Source organism: Falco cherrug, chromosome 13 (genome assembly GCF_023634085.1).
Source record: "Falco cherrug isolate bFalChe1 chromosome 13, bFalChe1.pri, whole genome shotgun sequence".
In the NCBI taxonomy this organism is placed as follows: domain Eukaryota; kingdom Metazoa; phylum Chordata; class Aves; order Falconiformes; family Falconidae; genus Falco; species Falco cherrug.
This window is the reverse complement of record NC_073709.1, coordinates 35446139-35469022: the sequence shown is the minus strand read 5'-3', so window position 1 is coordinate 35469022 and position 22884 is coordinate 35446139. Positions and strand designations below refer to the sequence as shown.

The 22884-nt window shown below is 52.7% G+C and overlaps 2 protein-coding genes across 4 annotated transcripts in view; one reads left to right on the top strand and one right to left on the bottom strand.

Moving 5' to 3' along the window:
* LOC102047912 (phosphofurin acidic cluster sorting protein 1-like) overlaps nt 1-12968 on the bottom strand; it is a 69614-nt gene extending 56646 nt beyond the window's left edge. For 2 of the 3 annotated variants that reach the window (XM_055726202.1, XM_055726204.1), the window contains exon 1: nt 12684-12968. In XM_055726202.1, the coding sequence (XP_055582177.1) occupies nt 12684-12865 (182 nt within the window). In that variant the 5' untranslated portion in view covers nt 12866-12968. Of the gene's footprint in view, nt 1-8668; nt 8689-12683 lie in introns of those variants that run through there. The other variant, XM_055726205.1, reaches the window with a different exon arrangement.
* Nucleotides 12969-19281: 6313 nt separating this feature from the next.
* Nucleotides 19282-22708, top strand: LOC102047743 (transmembrane protein 121-like). The gene is made up of 2 exons (XM_055726138.1): nt 19282-19450; nt 21195-22708. The coding sequence occupies exon 2, from the start codon at nt 21196-21198 to the stop codon at nt 22132-22134; it is 939 nt and encodes a 312-aa protein (XP_055582113.1). The 5' UTR covers nt 19282-19450; nt 21195; the 3' UTR covers nt 22135-22708.
* The last annotated feature ends 176 nt before the right edge of the window (nt 22709-22884 follow it).

Sequence of the window (22884 nt, the reverse complement as noted above, 5' to 3'; positions counted from 1 at the left end):
TTCTCTCTCAACCCTAGAAAGCAGTAAGTTATTTCCCCTTCAGTCGCTTCATTTTGCATAGTTAGTCAGGAACCAAGAGCCAGGACACTGAAAAGGTACTTCTAGAAAAACCTCGCATTGTCACCAACCTATCTTTTGTTTTGGGGGTTTTTTTTGCCTTTAAAGAAGATTCCTTTTTTTAGCATTTGTTGTTCTACCTGCTGCTGCTGCTTCTGAGAAAGTCCCTCATCTTGCTCTCTGTCCTACTGTTCAGACAGAGAAACCGTATCAGGTATCAATTCACCTGCATTGATGACAACTCCGGGATCCTTCTAGAGGGCTGTCAGCAGCAAATGTTTGTTCTGGATAACAGGAATTGAATTCTGAAACCTCACATGTTCAACTTATAAAATCAAATATGACTAGCATTGGCAAAATAACACACAACTCTACACGTCCTTTTCATAACCTCCTTCAGAGTGCTGTGCCATCAGGTATCACAAGGAAGACGCTCTGTAGAACTGTCCTCATCTGGACAGCTGAGGCTGTAACCACCCTGGAAGAGATCTACACTGAATACTTCTAAACTCAACAGAAAGTTTGTTTGGCTTGAAATCACATCTACTCTGAAGGCAGAGACCATGGAGCTTCTCTCAGACAAAGCTACCCTGGATTTTAAACCTTGATCTACTTAGTTTTGCCTTCTTCCCAAAGAGACCTCTGACATCTCACAGCCAGCTCTCCTTGAAAAATCATTTACGCTCAGAGTATTAGAAAAAAACAGGTTGTAATTAAGCAGAGTTATTAATGTTTTGTCAGTTGGGATTCAAAACCTAGTCATATTCATGTCAACAGGAGTGTTTTCCACTACAGTCAGGACTGGACACAACACAAGTGCCTTATCATTTTTCAGAAGAGAATAGAAGATCTTCTAGGGGCCAATAACTAACTGCTCTGCCTTCTGTTCACAGCAGCGCTCAGCTGGGATGTTAACCACTTCTGCTATCCCATCACAAACCATTTTGCTTTTCTGCATCTTGCCCAAAGAACACCATTCCTCTGGCTACCAGGGGAACGGTGTTCTTTGGGCAAGCTACCACAGTCTATGGCCCAGTTTCCCACATACCTCACAGCTCTGCTAGCTACCCAGAGAACAAACAACCATGGCCACAGTGGTAGAAGTGGTCTTTGGAACATGATTTCCAAGATTCCTCTTCTCAAGAGAAAGGAAGTACTGGGATCTGCTACAAGCCTGAAACTTCCCCCAAAAGACATTAGATCTACGAAGAAAGTGCCAAGGTCACTTAAAAAGAGAGGCTGGAGAACTCAGTGGCAGCCAGGCAGTCACTCCTTACCTGAACGGACAGACAGGACTCAAATATTGGGGCCAACTGTTCTCACACTCCTTGGACAAACTCCAAGTGGCAGTGTGAAGTGTCATCACAGTTTCTTCAGGCAACGGTCAGGGAGCAGAAAGGTTTGCTGATTTCCTTCACAGACACCACAACCCTGCCTGCAAGGGTATGAAACCAAGACTTCTCTGTTCTAATTGGGGCCCAGCAGTGTCAGGATTAAAGGATGGCAGTAACTGGATTGCTTACTGTAGTCACAAACAGTAATAAGGTTAAGAGATTTCCTTTCCCTCCTCTTGGCTAGGCTCTGTGTAGGCAGAAGTTGGAAGGTGGGGGGCAGGAGCAGGGGGGCTGTTAAACCTTTCCTCTTTCAGTTGCTTACAAGGGGTGTTTAGAGTTGTTAATTTTGCCTCCTACTCACAGCTGAGGCTTCTCACCTCACTGGTTTAAAAGCACATGTACCTATGTATGTAAGGAGCAAGTGCACCTTGTGGCACAAACAATGAATGAAACAGGCTCCTGGAAACCATTCTCCCCATCACTCCGCACCCTTTTGCATTAAATACCCACACGGATGCATCACTGGAAAGATCACCACTCAAATGTCGCTTAAACTACTGCTGCTAGTCATGAAATAGCTTACCCTGAAAATGCACCATTCCCTCCCACCCCCTTTCCCACACTTATATCGGCTCTTTCCAGGCTGCCTTCTTTCCTTTTTTTCCCCTCCTGACTCTAAATACAACTCCACTGGAAAAAGACAGCAAACCCTGAGGATGGCTGAGAGTTACTTCCACAATGCACCCAGGCACATCAACCTGCAAAGATGGAGTTGGAAGAGAGCCAAGTTCTCCATCACAGGGTATCTAATAGGACCTCCAACCTCACTCTAACCACTGATTTCTGTGAAACACAGTTCTTTGAGGCAGTTGCCCTTGGTAAGTCAGGACAAGATCAGGCAAATTGATCAGAAGTTGAGAGAGCTGGACAGGCATTTTGTAATCCCTTTCCTGTGTGAGGCTACAACTCATTTGCTGTGTTATTCACAATGCCCAAACATTGGGGGGGGGGGGGGGGGAACAAAAGGGAAAATATTGAGGTCAAACCATACAAAACAACTGCTGCCCCACCACGTGCACAGGAGAGTTGTAGTGATATAACCACATCCCCAGGCTCTGCTACAGTGAGACTTCACTGCTTTTACAGAAGGAAGCAATTTAGAGTTAAGATCTGGTTCCAGGCAGAGAAGTGAGACCTAATCCGTCTCTGCCACTTTTTAACTGTTGGATGAATCACTTCACCTCCACTTGCCTCTCACCCATCTCTATCCCAAGCATGGAGTAAAACCCCCACAGAATAGGCAGCATTTCATCATAGCACATCATGCAGCATCTACCGCAACAGGACATGAGACACCGCCATAGCCTCTTGGCGCCTCCTGTCACACAAGCTGATTTCCAGATAATAAGCGCATTGTCAAGAAGCATCTCGTGAGGGAGCATTAGTATCTGCCCAGACAGCCTGTCCCAGCACACACAGCATGCCAGTCAGTCACACAGCCATTAGCCTCTCTCCTGCAAGCTATGCAGATATTAATTGCCACTACCAGGAGCAATGTCTTTCCTCAGCATGAAGAGCCCTTAAAACCTCAGCAGAAAGTCCAAAAAATCCCAACTGATTTCCACATGCTGCTCCCCAAACCCTTCTCCAGACTCCACTAGTTCCCATGGTCCTCTGAGCCTGTTCAGGGAAATCCCAGCCGGCAGCATCCTGGTTAGACAGCAAGGAAACCTCTGCTGGTGATCTGGCACTCAGATGGCTTCTCTCCAGGCTGCCCCTTTCTGAGCACCCTCAGGCTTCCCAGCCCTGCTCTCCAGTCTGTGGAAGACAGGGAAGAATCCCCAGCCATTTTCTCTAGCTTCAGTTTCATCTTTCCAGCTCAGGGAAACACATCAGAGTGTGATGGATAGTCTTGCAAGGCTCTCTTTTTTCCCCAAGAAGGACAAATTTCTTCCTTTATGAGTACTGGCAATGTGTTGCAGGACATTGATTTTGGAAGCACCCCTGCCACCTCAAGATCACTTCTGCTTTACCATACAACTATACAGTCGACCCAGCACACACAAGGAAACAGCAACACTGCATCACGGAAACAAGCAGCTGTGAACAAAGTGGGGAGAACAGGAATCCGAGTCATAGCTATGGCTTCAGGCTGAGAAAGGGTTATTTGAACTACAAGAAGAGCAAGCAACTTCAGACCCTGGATCTGAATCCAAGTCTCACTTCAGTGTCCAAGCCACAAGGTCATCTTTCTGCTGTATTTTCAAACAAGTTACTTGTTTAACAAAAAACATGTGACCGAATTTGTTACTGCCGCATAACAGCCTCCCTAGAAATGTTAGCACGAGCTTACTGAACAATCCACAGGTCAGTGGTAAGGCTACATGCTGCAGCAAACATTTAAAAATTATTTTTTATAAACAACAGAAGGGTATGTTACTTGGGAAACATCACATCTTTAACTGGTCATTGCTTTACTTAAGATCACTGTGTTTGAACTTCCAGCTGTTTGCTTGGGGTCTGCCCAAAAGCAACCTCGGGGCAGACAGAAGAAAAGTGGAAGTCTGCAGCAGCACATGGATCTTCTCTCATTTTAGCCATGTTGAAACTAGGCATCAGCATTAGTGTGGCTAATGCCACAGAAATTTTTTTTCACAAACATAACAGATTTTGAACTTTTCTGTCCGCATGTGCAGAATTGCTGCACCAGGTGTCCCCAGATGCAAGGCTGCTTTAATAAAAGGTGCTGCACTGCCAGCTTAGCCAAGAGCAGCAGTCAATGGCATGGCAAGGTGTAAGTGCATCACACCTCCACAGAGCCACAGCACTAGCAGTCTGCCACCATACCTGTTGCTAAACAGCTCCCTCACTGTCTCCAGGCTAAAATAAAATATGTTAATGAATTAACCACCACAAAGAAGCAGGTAGCGATTACAAAAAAAACCACTTGCAGCCTTGTCTACAGGAGGAAAAGAACAAGTGCTTCAGACACAGTGACAAATACCTTTCAACCAAGTTTGAAAGTGCTAATAGGAATGCAGGACAGGCCACATCCTGAAATTCATCACCCGGCAGAGCTTGCTGGGGTACACCTCCAAGTCCGCTGGAGATATGCCAATGCAGCCAGGTCAGGAAAAGCAGTGAAATGAGGTCAAGGTTAGTTCACTGATCCACACCAACTTTCTTCAGTTCTCTGCTGCAGGCATTTGTTCAAGTGCCAGTAGACACCTGTCTGGCAAACCCTGCTGTGGTGACTTGAAACACAGGCCATCCTCCACTGTCCAGACTACCCTGGTAGAGATCTCCATGCACACTGACAAAAAGGGAATGTGCCACACTGCAGCTTCTGTAACACATAGTCTAACAACTTTCCTACCAATGATGAATGCAGAGTTAAGGTTTCATTACAGCTTGCTACCTCTGAAGCAGCAAACACACCAAACATCCCATCTGTTTCCTTTGCTGTTATTTTGAGCTGCCAAGGGCCTTAGATCTGACTACCTGCAGGCTCAGGAACACGGTACCATGGTAAGATACATCTGGAAGAGAGCTCAGGGCAGAGACTGAAGTGATACAATAGCAGTGATACAGGCCTGTGGAAGAGACAGCATCAAACCAGCACGGGTATCGATTTTTGAGGCTTCTTCATAACTGTAAGAAAAAAATTTTACTTTTAAAACAATATATTTTAATTCTGAGGTGAGTTGCACAGCTTCTCTTCACTCAAAAGAGTGATCCTCAACAAAACTGGTAAATTTGTGTGTAGGCTTTTCATCCATTTGCAACGCAAGCTGTTAATAACCAGCGCCTATACAATGCAGTTCTCTGCTCAAATCCTTGTGGGTGCAGCAGGTCCCAGAAGTAAGAGTGACTTGTCCATGCTTCCACAAAACAGTATTGCAACAGATAGTTACCCCCAAATAAGTATGAACACTTCATCAATACACAGATGAGATGAACAAAGTGTAAATGCAGAGTAATGGGAATGTCATACTTCTCTCCAACGGGAAATTAAGGAACATAATAGGCAGAGAAAAAGCTTGAAAACTCAAGGGACGTTACAAACACCAAAGAAAAAATGAGTAAATAATTCATACATACAGTATGCTGTGAAATCCAAATGGACATCTGGAGTCTGCTTCTGACAAAGGAGCATGCAAGAAAGGAAGGACCAGGCAGCCTCTAGCATAAGGTATGAGAGGACTGAAAGATATGTCAACTTATGTGACACTATTTCAGGGATGCACATACAAGAACATTCAGAAAGTCTAACAAAAGAAAAAAAGTGGAAAAAAATCTAAAAGCCATTAAAAAACAACCCAAGCACATCAAGAACACAGCCCAGCTGAAAATACAAGCCATACAAGAACAAGATGTGGTCACTGCAGCTTCATGAGGAATAGTCTCTAAATTTTGAGAAAAAAAGCAAACTACTTGGAAAAGAGAAAAGTTAAGATTCAGAACTAAAGATTACTCAATTACAGGTGTGCAAGTCAAGAAGCAAGGAAAAAAATGTGACAACAGTACCTAAATTACCAGCAGGTATGTGCAGGGCTTTTGAGGGAAAGGAGCAATGAGAAAAAAGTGGATGTATATGTATCAATAAAGTAGAAAATAAATGAACTACCAGAAGACAGCTGAAGAAGCACAGGGGAAATGCAGAATAAATACAAGGGGGCTCTTCTAAAAATATATAATTAATGTAAATCTAAAAAAAATCCTGATCTAAACAATACCGATTCAGAGACACTACTTGAACTGTTACTGAAAATCAGACAGCAGAAGAATCCATGAGAGACTTTGGGCAAACATTATCTCCTCCCCTGGTAGAGCAAAGGTATTAAAGAACAGAAAAAGAGTAGCAGAACCCTTTTCAAATTACTGTTATTCTAACCCTGCTACCATTGTAACAGCACCACAGCTCATTGTTAGTATTTTTCAGTTTTGAAAAATGAAACGAAAGACATGAGCTCTGCCATCATCCCAAACTGCCTATACTGATGAGAATTTAGTTACCACATGCACAGAAAAACAGTTAAAAAACCACAGCTGGGCAGGGAACCAGGCCATTATTTTTGTCCAGAAAATGGTTCCACACTCACTGGCTTTGGACCTCATGCTACTTAAGATACGCTCACACTGAAGAATAAGAAGTGTGATAAAGAAAGATTTACAGAAGTGTAAAAATCGGCATGAGTAGGAAAATAAGGAGAACCTAGAAAAACTAGAATAGCAGCCAAAATACAACAGGAGTTCTTATTTACTAAACAGAATCCCTCACTGGGTTAGACCATGTGAGACAGGAGAAGCAGAAAAAGCACAAGAGATGACAGTGGGCAGTAAATTATAAAGGAGATGGCATTGCAACAGGCCTGCAGAAAAAGCCCGTGTAATTTTGAGCTATGTCCACAAAGGCTGAATCACACTGCAGAGCAGGGAGTGGTCTCTGGAACCACAGTTGCAATGCGTTAAGGTACGTGAAATACTGCATCGCTCCTTCGGGTCCACTGCAATGAGTATATTGAAACATCAAAGCTTCATCTAAGAGACTTCTAACTACAGCAGCAGTATCACTTAAGCTGTCTGCTTCTCTGGAGACAGACACAGGTTCCTGTTGCCACATCCCACACAGAGGACTAAGACATTCTCACTTATTGTTTCCCAAAATAGTATCCACCAGCTTTGATGTAGATAAAAAAAACCAAACGAAACCAAAAGCACAACTTCCTCATCAGTTGGGATGCTGAAAGCTTGGACCAGATAAGAACACAAGGTATTCAGAAACAGCCTTGCTCAGATGCTCATCTGGCATACTATAAAATGCAGTATGTTTCTCACCTCTGCCTCTTTTTTGGCAATAACTACTTCTGAAGTTGACTGGAGACAGGCATTCAATCTAGAATCATTTCATGTTGCAAACAATTACACAAAAGCATCAGCACAGATTTCATCAAAGAATGGATCTGCTCTGGGAACCCCATAAGATACCGGTGCTCAGCAATTTATTCTCGACAGGATAAAGGTCAGGGGATCTCCACCTCAGAGAAGGGTGCACGATATGCATACTACGTGGCTGTTAGCAATCAATCCCAAGTAAATGAACATGCCAGAGGAAGCAGAATGAGCACTCATAGCGTACTAGCACAATAAGGACAATGCAACATTTTTTGATAAGCCATCAGACAACTGAGCTAACCCAGCCTAACTAATGAATGAAACACTGGAGAGCAAGGGAAGGAGGCAGCGTGGCAGGTACTTCAAATAAAATTAAGCCTTCAGGAAAGTCACTATTAATATTCTGAAAGGAGCACACACCCCCATCAATCAAACTGGTAGGGGACACTTGTCCCAAGTTCCACTAATGAGCAGAAAGAAGGAATAACAGACACCAACTCAATTATCGTATGCTCAGAAGGGAAACATAACTGCCAGAGAAGAAATCCCAGAAGTGCTCCTGTGACAGACAGTGGACAGACACACCAGATTTCTCATGTTGCAGGCTTGTAGCCAAGCCCACAATGTTAAGAATAATAAGCAATCCAATGGCTGTTTAGAACATTTTGTTTTCTATTTAGGACTAAAAGGAAATCATCATTCAGACAGGGCAAATATCACCAGTTACAAGAGACTGTTTCCTTACAAGAAACTGTGGCCTCTCCCAAGCGCTCCGGGAGTGGAGCTACTCAGGTTTGTCACGGCATCACAGTACCTTCTGAGGGAACAATCTGGAATCATTTAACACTCCCAGAAGTGCAACTCTGTAGCTTACCCAAACAGAGCAGATTTTGCTGAGGTTGGAAGTTTAGCATGAAAATGCCTGATTTACCCAGAAAACCACTCAAGAACATCTCAGGCAGATAAATAAATATACGTTATTCCAGCTGGAATAGGTGTTTCTTAAAGGAACACCCAGTTCAGAGGCTCTTCATCATCTAATCAGCTTCAGGAAAGGAGACTCTTAGGGGTTGTAGAAAAGATAGGCAATGCTCCTTGCAGAGAGAAAACAGACCCTGGAGTCCATAGCTGACAGCACAGCCCACTTCATGGGGCTGCGAGGTGCTGCCAACCCAGCTGAATGCAGCTGTGCCAGAGGAGAGCACGTTCCTCCACACTGTATGACACGCGCTACTCACCGCAAGGCTTTCCCGACCTCAGGCAAAGGAAAGCATGCAACCAGCTGCACAAATGGAGTCTTACTCTACTCTCCATGAGGTGTCATGTAATAGATACCATCTGCCCAAACAGGACAAGAGGGTTGCAGAGGTCAGAACATTCACCTCATGGCACTTCAAAGGATCCCTGTAGTTGGCACTCATGGGATACTTCCAGTTGTACTTGCAATAATGGCTCTCCCTGCAAGAAATACATTAGGTTGTAACTTTCCAAAGCACACATTTGGAAGTTTTAGAGATAGAGAATAAAGAGCACCTTCTGAAACACAATGTCCTGAAGGTACACATATACAATTTCACAAAGTGAGCTCAAACCACACGCATTTCCCTAAGTCAATGCTTTTCTAACTATCATAAGCAGAGGACAGTATGTTCAAGCACACTGTGTGGGTGGCAGCAAGACTTGGAATGCTTTTGAGCTCGTGCATCGTACCGAGATACGAAGTACTCTGGACGAAACGTAGTGTATTTGAATCCTTGCAGTGCCATTCACAGCATAATTTGTACAGGCAGAATCCACCTTTGCAACCTGAGCTCAACAATACTGACGCATTAGGCAAAACACAACTCGTATCTTTCACCTCCAACTAGAAATGTGATGACTTATCACTGAAACAACATCCACGTAACACTGAACACAACAGCTGTGTCAAGGAAAAAGAGTAAGAGTGAACACAATCACACAATCTTATCTTGTTTCCTAATTAAGAGCTTGCATTTATAAGCTCTTGGATACTAAAGGGGAAAAAAAAGGAAGAGCAGTCCTATTAAGAAAGGCTGAAAAATACCACTGCTTAGAAAGAACAAGACCCCAAGCATGTTTGCACAAAGTCCTTTCACACATTTTTTCCAAACATACTGCCTGATCAGCATACTAAACAATGACAATACAGTTAAGACATTACCTTGACATGGACAGACATTTTACTTCAGCAAAGCTCTAGTTCATTTCTTGCAGTCCCCACACAGTGAAAACCTGCTACAACACTTAAGGGTACTTATTTGCATGGTATCACAATAAAGATAATAAACCCACCTCAGAACACTGCTATGAAGACTTCTACTAAGATAACTATGAGTTGAAGTTAAGGCTGATTGACTGACTAATTTTGCAAAAGCATGCTTCACACCCTGCAGCATCAACCAGGCTTGCTTTCCTTCTGAGGCATCATGATGGGAAGCCAATAATCCCTATCCCAGCAGGTAGCCCACCTGAAGATGCAAAGAGCATTTTTCTTGGTTTCCAGGTGTTTACTTCCTTCTGCCTCTCTGCATAATAGCCTGCTGCCCAGAAAATTCAGCTCTGCCTCCCCTGAGAGCCACTTGAGCCAAAGGCAGCTGGGCCTAGGCTGTGATTACTCAGTTCATTGGAAGGGCATCAAGAGTTCATAGATTTCTCAACTTGGCCCTGAAAAGAGAAAGACCCCAGCAGGAGGGATGATACCTCCATTCTGACAGCAAGGCAACTTCTAAAAGTAAATGTGGACTTAGGTCAGTCACGCATTCCTGATTCAGCAGGTAAGACTTCCATTATGGGCAACAGTTCATCTTAGAAAGCCAAGATCCTCCTACAGGGCACCAGAAGTCTTACTGTCATTCTACTGAACTGCTCATTACATTGGTGCTTACACTTCACAGTGCCTATTTTTACTGGGCCAGACTGCTTCTCTGAAATCCTGAAGGCCTGGGCACAACCTCTCAACTGTCCTGCGTCAAGAGCCAAACAGAGCAACCCCACAAGGCTGATGTAGCCCAGTCCTGCTCCTGCAGCAGTCGGAGCTATATTTTCAGAAAATGAAACACCTGAGAAGGAGCACAGGGCCAGCAAAGAATTATGATAAAGAGCCTAGAAAAAGAAAGCACATTCTATAGCATTAAAATCAGTACAACGTTATCCTTCCCCTAGATATGCATAGGTCTGGAAGAATTGAGACTACACACACATAAGAGAGAGTTCCAAGGGAGAAGGATTATTGCCCTTGAATGAATATTGTTTCGCCACCACTACCACCCCCAAAGCACAGTAAGACCAGAGACCACCTGTGTCGGGCACTGGGACAGTACAGCGGTTTCTACCTTGAAGAACATAATGTCAAGACTAAAACATTATACAAGCAGATCAGTAGAGGAAGAATATGCCCAAGTAATAAGTAAGCACAGTGCACAGATACACCATTAACCCAGCTCTGATTTGCGGCTTGATCTCCCTTTAGTTTCAGTGAACACAAATTACCTGCGTGACAGGTGCCTGGCCACCTCTGACCCACTCACTCAGGAAAGCTTGGTCTAGCTGAAGACTAGAGAACACAGAAGCATTGGTCCCACACTGGTCACTGTGGCCCAACAGGACTTCTCCAGACACCTGCTGACTCTATAAGCACAGCAGCACACTGTGTTAGCGCCATGGCCTTCAAAGGAAGAATCAGCTTCCATCAGCTTCTTCACATCCTAACAAATGTTGCATGTGAAGATATTCCAGAGATTAAATTTCAGATTAATTTTACAGAATTTTCCTCGAAGCTAGTGTGTTGGTTGGCCCCCGTGGCTATCAACACACAAAGAAACTCATGCATTACAACAGGCATCTATCTACACAATGCTAATGGAAACCGTCCTTGTGAAAAAGCACAGGATTCATTGGGCCAAAGAGCAGTTATTCAGACAACTTTCAAACTGATGACATACCATTTCTGCTCACCCACTGGCATCCCACCACCAATTTAACCCCTTTCTAAACTCGGTCTCACTATTCCCAGTCATTCTGTCTTTGCTTTGCCCAAAGCAGTTCTTCCTCCCTCTAGCTCTTGCAGCATTTCCATTTGTGAAGACTATGTACATACACACACTTGACCATCACTAAGTTCTGTGCTCTAATGTGCGACTTCTTTCTGCAGGAAGTCAACCTGGTAATTCTGTCCGGCTCTTCAAATTCCAAGTTGGGAGTAACCTACCCACAAATAACAATACCTTAAGCCACTTCAAAGCTATAGAACAATCACTGCTTCCTGCTCCACACAACAGCCTCAGCATGTGTCATCAAAAGGTGTGCTGGCTTACACAGACACATGGGGCAAACTCCTTCCCATTTGCTGCCTGCTCAGTCCAGGACCTCCTGGGGCACTGCAGTCACACAGGCTTTCTCTTCTAGATTGGAGTATTTCAGCACATTTCTACTCCGACCCATCCTGCTACTCAATCACTGAATTTCTCCCTACAAACTCATCACCCTTTCACAAAGACTGGTGTCCTCCTGCCCTACATGAACAATTTATTCTTCCCCTCTTGAATTTTACACCTCTAGTTTTCGTGCAGCACTTGAACAGACAACATTCCACCAGCCCAAAGACACATGGGTGCAGACTGACTTCCTGAATCTGCCCCTTAACGCTCATGAGAAGACCTCCTGAATCAATGCCTGATGAGCGGGCCAAAAGACACCTAGCTCATTAACACATCCTCCTGGCTCCAAGGCAGGTCTTCACATTCTCCCCATTAAGCACACCAAGCCTGGACGCACCCCTAACCATAGTCTGCAGCAACGTTTACAGCATTGCCCTGTCTTCCAGCTCTGCCGGAGAGAGGCACACCTGTGAGCTCGGCTGGCGGCACAGTGAAACCTGCTTGCTGCGCACCTGGAGCGCACAGGTGACACAGGCGGCGACACGGACGCCGGGCGGCCATCGCTGGCTCCCGAGGACCGGCTGTAAGGCCGTCACGCACCTCGGGGGTGAAGAGACACCAGCATGGTCGCGACAACGCACCCCGCGCCCAGCCCCTCCGCGGCCATCGCGGTAGACACTAGCCAGAGGCCGCAACATGGAGTCAAGGCAGCCGTGGCCCGGAGCCGGCACACCCAGCCCTGCCGGCCCCCGGTGCTGCCGCTGCCCCGCCACGCCGGGCGGCATCCAGCCCCCGACCGAGCGAGGCCCAGCGGCCGCCGAGGGACCGCGGCCCCAGGCTCGGCTCGGCCCGGCCCGGCGGGGCAGGGATGCTGCGGGGCCGCCGATCCCGGAGGATCGACCCCCTCCCCGCCACCCGCGACATCCCCGGCCCCACTCGGGCCCGACCCCCGCCGGGCCCTCTCAGCGGCGCGGGGCGGCCCCCGGGCGGCGCGGCTCACCTGGGCACGCAGCTCGGAGCCGAACGATCGATCTCCCACGTCGCAAAGAGGTTCATAGGCACCGGGACCGGCCCGGGACCGGCCACCGCCATCGCCGCCGCCACCGCCCCGCCGGCCACCGCCGGGGGCCCTGCGGCGGGGCTGGGGCCCATGCCCAAAGCGCCGGCCGCCGCCGCCGCCATGCCGCCGCCGCCACCGACACTGGCGATGGGGGGCGGCCCGAGCCCCTCACCTCAGCGCCAGCCTCCGCCTCGGCGCGCGCGCTCGCTCGCTCGCTCGCGCGGCGGGGCGGGACGGCCCGCGGCAGCCAACCGGAGCGTGGAAAGGCGCGACGACGGGAGGCCCGTGGCCAGTCAGAGCGCGGCTAGGGCGCGGCCTGCGGCGGAAGACGAGCCAATGGGAGCGGGGAAACGGCGAGGCTGGAGGCTTCGGTAAGCAGCCAATGGGAACCGAGAGGGAGGTAGCCGGGCTGGCCGGTAGCCAATCGCAGAGGGAAAAGGGCGCGGCTGCCTGCCTACGACCAGCCAATGGAAACGGCGGCGCGGCCCCGACGGGGCGGGGCGGAGGGCGCGGTGCAGAGCTCTTTAAAGCGCAGAAGTCGCGGCCCGCGCGACCTCGCTGAGGGGCGCGGCTCGGCGCGCGCCCGCCTGCCCGCACGCCAAGGCCGCCGCTTGCTGGCGGGGTTGCCATGGCAACGCTCCCCCCACCACCCCCCGCCCGCCGGCACCAGGGTCCTCCCGGGAGGGTCAGGGGTCTGCCAGGGCCCGGTGCCGAGCCCCTGCGGGGGGTGAGGGTCTGCCAGGGCCTGGTACTTGGCCTGATGGCAGGGCCAGGCAGCAGTAGGGCAGGGCGGTGGGCATGAGGAGCAATGGCCCTCTGGGGTGTGAGGGCAGGGGGCACGAGGCCGGCGTCCCTCCACAGCGGCACGGGCATTGCCCCAGCCAGTGGGCACCAGTGCTGCCTTGGTATGAGGGGGATTCTTATTCCCTGGTTGGGTGATGAGTGCCGGAGCAGGCAAGGCAAGGGCCCACAGGCCTGGCAGGCTGAAACTGTAAGCAAGGTGAGGCCTGTGAACGGAAGCTGGGAATTAAAACCAACTTTTTCCCCAACTGCCCTGGGGAGAAGGGTCCAGCAGAGCATCCCTAGGGCCAGCCGGGGGCAAGGCTGTGGGGCTGCGCTAGCCAAAGGCGGGCAGGGCTGTAGCAGAGGATCTGGCTGAAGCAGCACCATCTCTGACAAAATGGAAAAGCAATGGGACCAAATTGTCAGGGTGGGGTGATGCTGGCTGAAGGACCCCCAAAGGAGGCAGGGATGAACCAGAAGCTGCACTGCTCCTCACTCAGAACTGCCTGAAGAAGTGGCCGAGTCAATAATGGCCAAACCACAAGATAAAAGAGAAGCCCCCAGCTTCTGCAGGGACTGTGCCAGCACCTGTGCAGGTCCACATACCCGGTAGTAACAGTCTTCCATGGAAGCAGTGCTATTCCAGGCAGGCTGTAAAGGGCAGCTCGTGCCAGCAGAGTGGTTAGGATCTGAGAAGCAGGAGCGGCACAGATTTGCAAAGTAGTATAAACCACCCCTAGTTTCCACTGTGGCTCTCAAGCACAGCACTGGTGTTTTCAGAATGTTATCACTAAGCACTTCAGGGTCACTTTCCTGAATGTTGATGTCTAATTTATAGCCTGTCTCTTGGACCTCTCCTTTTTACTTGCATTTGCCAGTTCTAAGTTTCATCTGCTGTTGAGCTTCAGGTCTGTCAGCAACATGCAGCTGTGCACATCAGCTTTCAGTCTGGCTAGATGAAATAACCTGAACCATCATCAGACTTCCCCACCTTGCCCTCTAACCCCGCCCTCTTCCCAGCCCATCTCTGCAACGGATGCACTGGGTGGGTGTCAGCACAGACCTACTGGGCAGGTGTCTTGCTCCCAAACCAGCTTGTTTGCTGCTTTGATGTGTGTTTTCCCTCCATTAAGCAAGTCATTAATGCATGAGAGGACCTTTCCTTTCATCCTTGGCAGCCTTGGTTCTCTAAGAGCATTTGCCAAAGGATCTTAGTAAAGGCTTTTGTGGAAGTTCAGCTGGATTAAGGATGAGCTGCGTTTTCACAGCCTTCTGCAGGCGGGTGTGAAAACCTTGTTTTGCAGCAAGAGAGAGTCATGTGATGGTCATGCTGGCCTGGCCTTATCTTCAGCATTTCCACCCACCCATCATGGTTTCATCTTGGCTGGGTATCATTATCGCCTTCCTCCAAAAGCAGCTCACTGCTCCGGAGGATCCCGCTAGATCCGGGGGCTTGATTTATCCCTAGAAGATCTGTTTGCAGTTTACTTTCATCCATTTGCCTTCCAGTCTTGGTCATATTCCCAACTGTTTGTGCGGTACTTTAGCAGTGCTGAGTGCTCCAAGCTCTCAGGGATGCCCCCTCGCTTCCCGGGGGCCAGGGCCACCGCTGTTCAGCCCGAGGCAGCCTGGTGACGTGATGGCCCCCGTGCAGAGCCTCAGACAGCCCCTGAGGGCTGGCAATCCTCCAGCCTCCTGGGGGGGCTGCTGCTCCCCTGCCTTCCTGAGGGAAGCCCCAAACTTCCAGCCACTTCTAACTCCCTCCTGTGGCTGTGCCACATTCTGTGATTTGTGAGGCTTTTTTCCGAGCTGCTGAGGCTCTTGGCATGGTCCCCAGGTCATAAATGGCCTTTCTCCATTGCAGCCACCACTTGCAGTTTTTTGCTGACAAGTTTCCTCCTTTTCCTACGTTTTTCCTGGAGGCATGTCCAATGTGACTGAGGTGGATTTCTCTGGCTCTCTCCCTGCAGCCTGTTCCCTTTGAATGCCTCTATCCTGAGTGCAGCTTCTTTGTTTGTTTTGGCTTTCTGGCTCTTCTACAGATTAATTTATGCATTTGTTCTCAGGCTGCCTCAATGTGCCTCGTTTATTAGGCGGCTTGGCTACACGGCCTGCTCTTCATTTTGTTCCTACCTTCACATTATGTTGGCTTTGCGCCTACCTCATGAGCTACCCAGAACTGCACTTTGCCACACACAGTGGCTTCTCCCTTGTCTTTGGGGGTGAGTTTTTCCTGTGTTTTACATTGTAAGTCCCAAAGCCTGGTTATCTTTCAGCTTAAACAGAATCTGGTAGAGTTGTCATCTATCCAGATGCCTCCCCACCTCCTCTTTTGCTGAGACCTTTCTGTGTGCCAGCCACCAGTTGGGATTTACTTCATCGTGGATACAATCTTCAAGCACATCAGGGAAAGCACCCAAGGAACCCTTGCTCTTCAGCATCCAGGCAACCAGCTTAAATGTGCCTCCAGAAAATCCCTTTTTTTTTCCCTAGGTGTCACTGCTATCCAAATGGACCCCCAGCGCTCCGACCTTGTAGCAGAGACCTTGTAGCAGCCAGCACCTTTGTCCCTGGCAGACAAGGCACCACAGTGTGCCCCCGTGTGTTGGTCAAGCCCATGCAGGGCACACGATCCCTTTGGGGCAGCACTTTGCCCAACCAGGCGGCTCCTGGAAGAGCCATGCATCACCTGAGCGCAGCCGGACGAGGCTGAGGCGCAGCAAGGCACAGCAGCTGCTCGAAAGCATCTCTCCCAGCACAGTTGTCCCTCTCCAGCGGCCCTGGCTTTAGCGGTGAGAGCACCTTTGGCGGTGCAAAGGCGTGTTTTCTCCCTTGTGCCCTGCAGCCCCCAGCAGCCCCAGCCTGGAGCAGTGGGAAAGGTGCGCTGGCCCCAGGTCCAGCACAGGGACATCTGGCTGTGCCCCCGGGCAATGCGGGGCAGAGGGAGCCCACGCCGTGGTGTTGGGGAGCCCTGGCTATGGCTGGAGGGTATGTTGGGGGTGTTCGGGGGGGTACTCTGGCCCTCGGGCCTGGGTGGGTCGGGCAGCTGCTGCCGGTCACCCCCTTCCCACCCTCAGCGACAAGAAGCCGGGGTGGCTTTGTCCTGAGCAGGCTGCGTAGGTCTGCACTGCCCCCCAGTGGCTGTGGTACGAACAGCAGCTCCGCGAGCTGTCCCCGCACCCCGGCCCCGGGGACAGCGCCACACGGCCGGTGCCTGGGCTGCTGGCCCCTGGCCGCCACCCGGGGACCCGACCTCCCGAGGGGCTGGGGTGGCTCCCTGCCCTGAAGCACTGCCAGGCTTTCTGTGCTCCAGACTCAACGCCACAAGCCTCAATTTTTTTCAAAGGTTTGAGCCCAGGCCTCGGGGACCGCAGGCGTTGCTGCCACTGCCCTGCCTTGGGGGACGGCCAGGTGGCCCAGCGCAGGCAGCTCTGCGCCAGGTGTCCCTCATTTACTCCTTCCCCGAGCTGCTGCCAGCAGAAGTAGCAGCACCTGCTCTCTGTTTCATCAGGTACATGACCCTGCATGTGGCTTGCTTTGAAATTAAAGGTTTTCAATAGACGCCATCTTCTCAGAGGCCCAGACTGCACCCCAAAGGCCATTGTCACCACTGCTTCGCTCCATTTCCTCTGTTCTGTATTTCAACAAATGGCTGCCTGGATTGACTCTGTTCCTTTCTTTTCCTACTTGGCAGACCCAATTTCTTCCTGCTCCACCCTGCTGTCACCATCCAGCACCTTGCTCACGTTGGGCCTTGTTGTCATGCTAAAGTACCCTTCGGCGCCCTGTGGTTCTTCACTCATGTGCTGGTCTCCATTTGTTTTTTTTAAATTGCCTTCCTGAAGGATGTGCACCAGGTCCAGCCACCTCCCGCTTGCTCTGCGGCCAGGCTCTGGGCGCTGTGAGGCTGTCGGAGCCATTGAAGCTCTCAGCATGGGCTGCAGGCTGCTGCCAGCCTCTCCCCATCGCAGCCACTGCTTGCCATCCCTTGCTGGCAAACTTCCCCTGCTTCCTACAGGTCCCCTTCGAGGATGTTCAGCACGACTGATGGATTTCTCTGGCTCTGTCCCAACAGCCTTTCAGTGCGTTGTGGTCACTGCCCTAGAAGGACTCTTCAGTGGTAATAGTGGGGTGCAGGTGTCCTTGGCAGCAAAGGGCTAAGCTGAAGATGTTTCTTTCTCCCAGGTCTGCAGCCAGCAAGCAGCCAGGGAGCAGCCATCTGCCTGGGAACCCTGGCGTACCCCTCTTCGGTGTCCTCCCATTTTTCCTCTGATCACAGCTGCATCCACATGCAAACTCCGGTGCCCTATTTCCAGCACTGTATTTTAGAAAAGCACATTAAGTATCTTCTGTTGCTTTGGTCGCTTGTTTTTATGTGCCTCATTAAAGCAGCTCTTTACTGCTTCCCACTCAAATGTTGTCGCCTCCTGTCCCAGCCTCTAGGGGTTTTATGATTCCAGCACAGGGATGAATCATCTCGGCTTTAGCCCCACTGCCTGGTAGCTGCCTCCGGCACCTCTCTCCTACCTCCGTCACGTGGGTGCCTCTATGGCCACACCCCCGGGTGCCTCCACGGACAGGGACTCCTCCCTCCTCCATACAGCCTGTAAGAGACTGCCCTGACACTGAGTGACAGCTGGCACTTCTGTGTCCAGCAGGAAAGATCCAGTGTTGGCTTCTGTGCCAGCTTTGCCTCTCATGCCTCATGGCACCCGAGTTGCAAGGTCTCCTTTCCTTTTAGAGGCAGGTTGCTTTTGGCTGCTTTGTTCCCCCACTCTCAGCCCTCCTGGAGGCTGCTGTTTTCTCCTGTGCTAGGAGAATGATCCCACAGCCAAACTCTTTACCTTGTTGCATCCCTCTAACCCAGAGCTCTGCGTCCTTCACACGGGTCCTCCCCCTGCCCGCCTAAACCAGCCCACGCTTCCTGCAGAACACCTGAGCGTGGACACCTAGATGCTGGTTCAGCATCTCCACATGCTGCGGGCACTACAGAGGGGATTCACATGCTCTTGGTGCCACCCAAGGTGTCCCAGGGCGTCAGGCACAATGGGAGACTTGTACAATGGGAGAGTCGCCCTGCCAGCAGCTGGAGGTTGAAGTGGGCTGCATTCCTGGCACTCAGCCGCTGGCACTTGTCTGTCAGTGGGGTCTACACCTGCTTTTGCTCTTAGCCCACCTCCAGAGATCCCAGTGCCTCCCCATCTTCCCAAAGACGTATATTTACAATGGCCTCTTCAAAGCAGAGTGGAAATGTACTGGAAAACCTTCCCTGTGTAGCTAAGACCTAAATCAGTTGGGGACAAGCCCAGCGCTATAGGCAGCTGCTGGCAGGGCGGCAGTAAGGCCCCTACTGTGCTGGCATGGCTGGGTGCCAGGTGAGGCGGGGGGGCCTCCCCTGCCGCTCCCCCAGTGAGGAAGGGTCTTGGTCCCTCCAGGTGGGCGGCCAGCGGGACGGACCCTTGCCAGCCCAGGCTTCCCCGGTTCTCCTAGGACTTCCCGCGGGCTGCGGCAGGGACCACCCACGGCCCGTGCGGGGGTCGGGGGGCCGCGGCAGGAGGAGCCCGCGGGGCAGGTCGGGTGGAAGAGGGGTGCGGGGCGGGGCAGGATGTGGCCCCAGGGCGGCCGCTGGTAGGGGCAGGAGGATGCTCGGGCGGGGGCCCGAGGGGCGGCGGCCGCGGAGCTGCCGGCGGGGCGGCGGGCGGCTGGGACCGGGGCAGGCGGGGGCGGCGGGCGGTGCCGGGCGCTCCGGTTAGGCGGGGGCCGCCGCAGTCCCCGCCCGCCGCCCGCCGGGAGGGGCCGAGCGCTACCGCTGCAGAGCCGCCGCCGGGGCGAGCCGGGCGATGCCGCGCCGGGCCCGGGGCCGCCGCCGGGGCCCCCCCGCCGCCGCCGCCCCCCAGCCCCGGCGCCCCGGGGAGCCACCCGAGGTAAGCGCGGCCCGGGCGAGGGGCGGTGGGCTGTGCCGGGCCGGCGGCGCGGGTCGGGCCGTGCCCCCCCCCCGGCCCCCTCCCGCTGCCCCGGGCAGAGCCGGCGCGGCTGCGGGGCCTCGGCGGGCCGGGGGTGTCCCTGTGCCCAGGCACCCCGAGGGGCGGGTGGGGGTCTGGCCTGCGGGTGTGCGTGGGGACCCCCGGGCCCTGCTCCTCAGGTGGGGCAACCAGCTGAGTGAGGGCCTGGGCTGTCTCCAGCTTCTCCAAAGGCTTTCCGAGGCAGTGGGGCAAAAGGCGAGGGAGACCCCAGCAGTGTAGCACACTCCAGATGTGCCATGTCCACCAGTGCCACCAGTGCCCCTGTGCCTGCCAGCCTCTACTCACTGTCCCTTAGAGGCACCTGTGCCCAGCGCGGCCTCCCTCAGCTTGCCGGGATGCTTCTGGGCCTGGGGGTGCATGGCTGCACAGGACCCCTGCACCCTCGGCTGAGAAGCAGGAGTGCAGGTGGCTTGCGCCCAGGGCCCTGTGCCGGCAGTGCCCGCAGCAGGAGCGTAGCTGTGCAGCGGTGACTATTAGTGGCCTGGCCTCCATCCTGCTCCCCAGCACTTGCCCCGTGGTCCAGTGCCACCTGCATGCTGCCTGCCAGGCGAGCAGGACACTGTCCCAAGGCCCCTGCGTGGCCCAGGGGTGGCTGAGTGGGCTCTGTGCAGGCAGCCATCGCGCAGCGCCGTGCCGCGCAGTCAGCAGGCCAGCTTCATCCTCCATTTCAGTCGGGGGGCTGGCTCCCCTCCAGAGCAGCTGCCAAGCCCTGCCCGGTGAGGCCCCAGCTCCATCCTTCCTCCATCTCTGGCAGCCGCAGCTGTGCTTGGCCAGGGGAGGGGGAGCAGGGAGCGTGATGGTCCCAGTGCCGTCCAAGGCAGGCAGGGTGCTTTTGGGGACTGTGCTTTGCTCTGCCCCAGCCCGGGAAGGCTGAGCATCCAACTGAAATTGAGGGCCTGTTGCAGAGCTTGTTGTGCCCTGGAGCTGTGGGCTGGTGCTGCTTTGCCTCGCTTTGCTTTCAGTTTATCATGCTGGGGCATGGTGGGCACAGGCAAATGGCTGTAAGCAGAGTGCTCAGGGAGCGTGAGGCTCGAGGAAACTGAAGATGTTGGACCGATTTCTTCCCTCCTACCCCACAGGACAGCCAGGCTAAAAATAATCCTTTGCCTCATGCTGTGCATGAAAATAAAGGAGACTAAGAAGGGAGAGTCATGCATCATAGCAGCTAAGGACCTGCTGGGGTTAAAAGCATAGATATGGTCTTGTGTGCTGCAGCTGGGCGGGGGGGGGGGGAGTATAACCTGTGCCACCGGCTAGGAAATCCCATGGAAAATAAGGCATGTGCCCTTCAGAGCGTCAGAGACTAACCGGCGTGGTGATCTACCAGAAGAGGCAGTAGCATCCCAGTGCTGGAGGGCTGGCTGGCTGCCTCACCATACATCCCCAGTTGCAGCCTAAGGGCTGGGTTTCAGCCAACCAGTGCCTCCAGGATGGCCTGGTCAGGAGTCTCTGGACGGAGCACTTCGGCCAGGAGTCTGCAGGTTTGGAACAAACCAGGCACGTAGGGTGGGAGAGGAGTCTGTGTGAACCCCACACTTTCAGCCATCCACAGTTGTTGGGGAGAGGGGGGGGCAGAAAGGAGCCCAAGCGTGGGGATGGGGAATTCCAGCAACTCCCTGACAGCCCTGTCTGTTCCTCCATGCAGGATGGTTCCCCCACCACCTGTCAGCAAGCCTCACGTGTGCCTCTTCACTGTGCTCATCATGACCAGCCTTGTCCTCATGGATGCCTACCTGGTGGAGCAGAGCCAGGGCTCCAGGAAGCTGGGCATCTGTGTCATGGTGGCAGTGGGTGATGTGTGCTTCCTGCTGGTGCTCCGCTATGTGGCTATCTGGGTCGGGGCGGAGGTAAAGACAGCTAAGCGGGGCTATGCCATGATCCTCTGGTTCCTGTATGTCTTCGTTCTGGAGATCAAAGTCTACTTTGTGTACCAGAACTATAAAGCTGACCGGAAAAGCCTGGATCTCATAGCTCGCAAAGCGCTGACCTTGCTGCTCTCCATCTGCATCCCAGCCCTCTACGTGTTGTTGGTGGCCACAGAGCACATGGAGTACGTCAGGACATTCAAGAAGAAAGAAGATCTCCGCAACCGTCTCTTCTGGGTCATTGTGGACATGCTGGATGTGCTGGACATCCAGGCCAACCTATGGGAGCCCCAGAAGAAGGGGCTGCCGCTCTGGGCTGAGGGCATCATGTTCTTCTACTGCTACATCTTGCTCCTGGTCCTCCCTTGTGTGTCCCTCTGTGAGATCAGCATGCAAGGGATCGGCATCATGCCGCACAGGATGATGCTGTACCCCATGCTGAGCATGCTCACTGTCAACATCACCACCATCTTCATACGAGGCAGCAACATGGTCTTCTTCAGGGATGCCCGGGTCTCCAGCATCTTCATGGGCAAGAACATGCTGGCCATCGGGCTGAAGGTCTGTACATTTGTGCAGTACCAGCGGCACCGGCACCACACGCCCCCGGGGCCAGACCTGGCCTTGCCACATGGCACCCAGGCCCAGCCCTCACCAGGGGTGCACAAGTCCCAGGACCAGCCTGCCTGCCCTGAGGAGCTGGCCCAGGACAACAGGTGACAAGCCAGCAAGAGCCACAGCCTGGGCACTGCCCCGCCTGGCTGGCTGTACCCGCAGACGCGAGGCAGGCTGCTGAGCTCCCTGCCCGGACAGAGGGCAATGACCCTGCTCCCTCCTCCCTGGGCAACGCTGCCCCGGCCCCCGAGGGTCGCATGGTGAGGGCCCCTGCAGGGCTGCTCGGGCCCTCAGCACCCCACCAAGCAGGACAGGCAGTGGAGCGGAGGTGGTGGCTGGGTTTGCCCGCTGTGCCGGGCCGCAGCCAGGCAGCCCTGCCCATGCCAGGCTCCCCCCTCGGCAGTGCTGCCTGCTGGGACTGCCCCCTGGCCAGCCAGGCCTTGGGCTGGGGCACTGCACAGGGACACCGTGGGTCACCTGCGCTGCTGTCGTGGTCACTCCGGCTCGGGGCTCGACAGCTCCCTGCCGCCTGAGCCAGGGTCCCTGCGCTTGGGGAGCGAGGCCTCCATTCCCCTGCCTACCACCCCCCTCAGCCAGCTGCAGGCCCAGGGGGGGCACCCGAGGGGTGACTGTCCTTTTTCATATCTCCCTCTTTGCAATAAAAGACCTGAGCCCTGCAGCTTCCTCATGTCTGTGTTCCTGCTGGCAGGCAGGTCCCCCGGCTCCTGTGGGTGCCTGTTCCTCGTGTGCCTGGCTGTCCAGCTGCAGAGCACATCTTGGGGGGGCTCACTCAGTGGCCACCCAGGCCTGGGGAGAACATCCCAGGCACCCGGCTCTGACGCTGTTCCTCCTGGC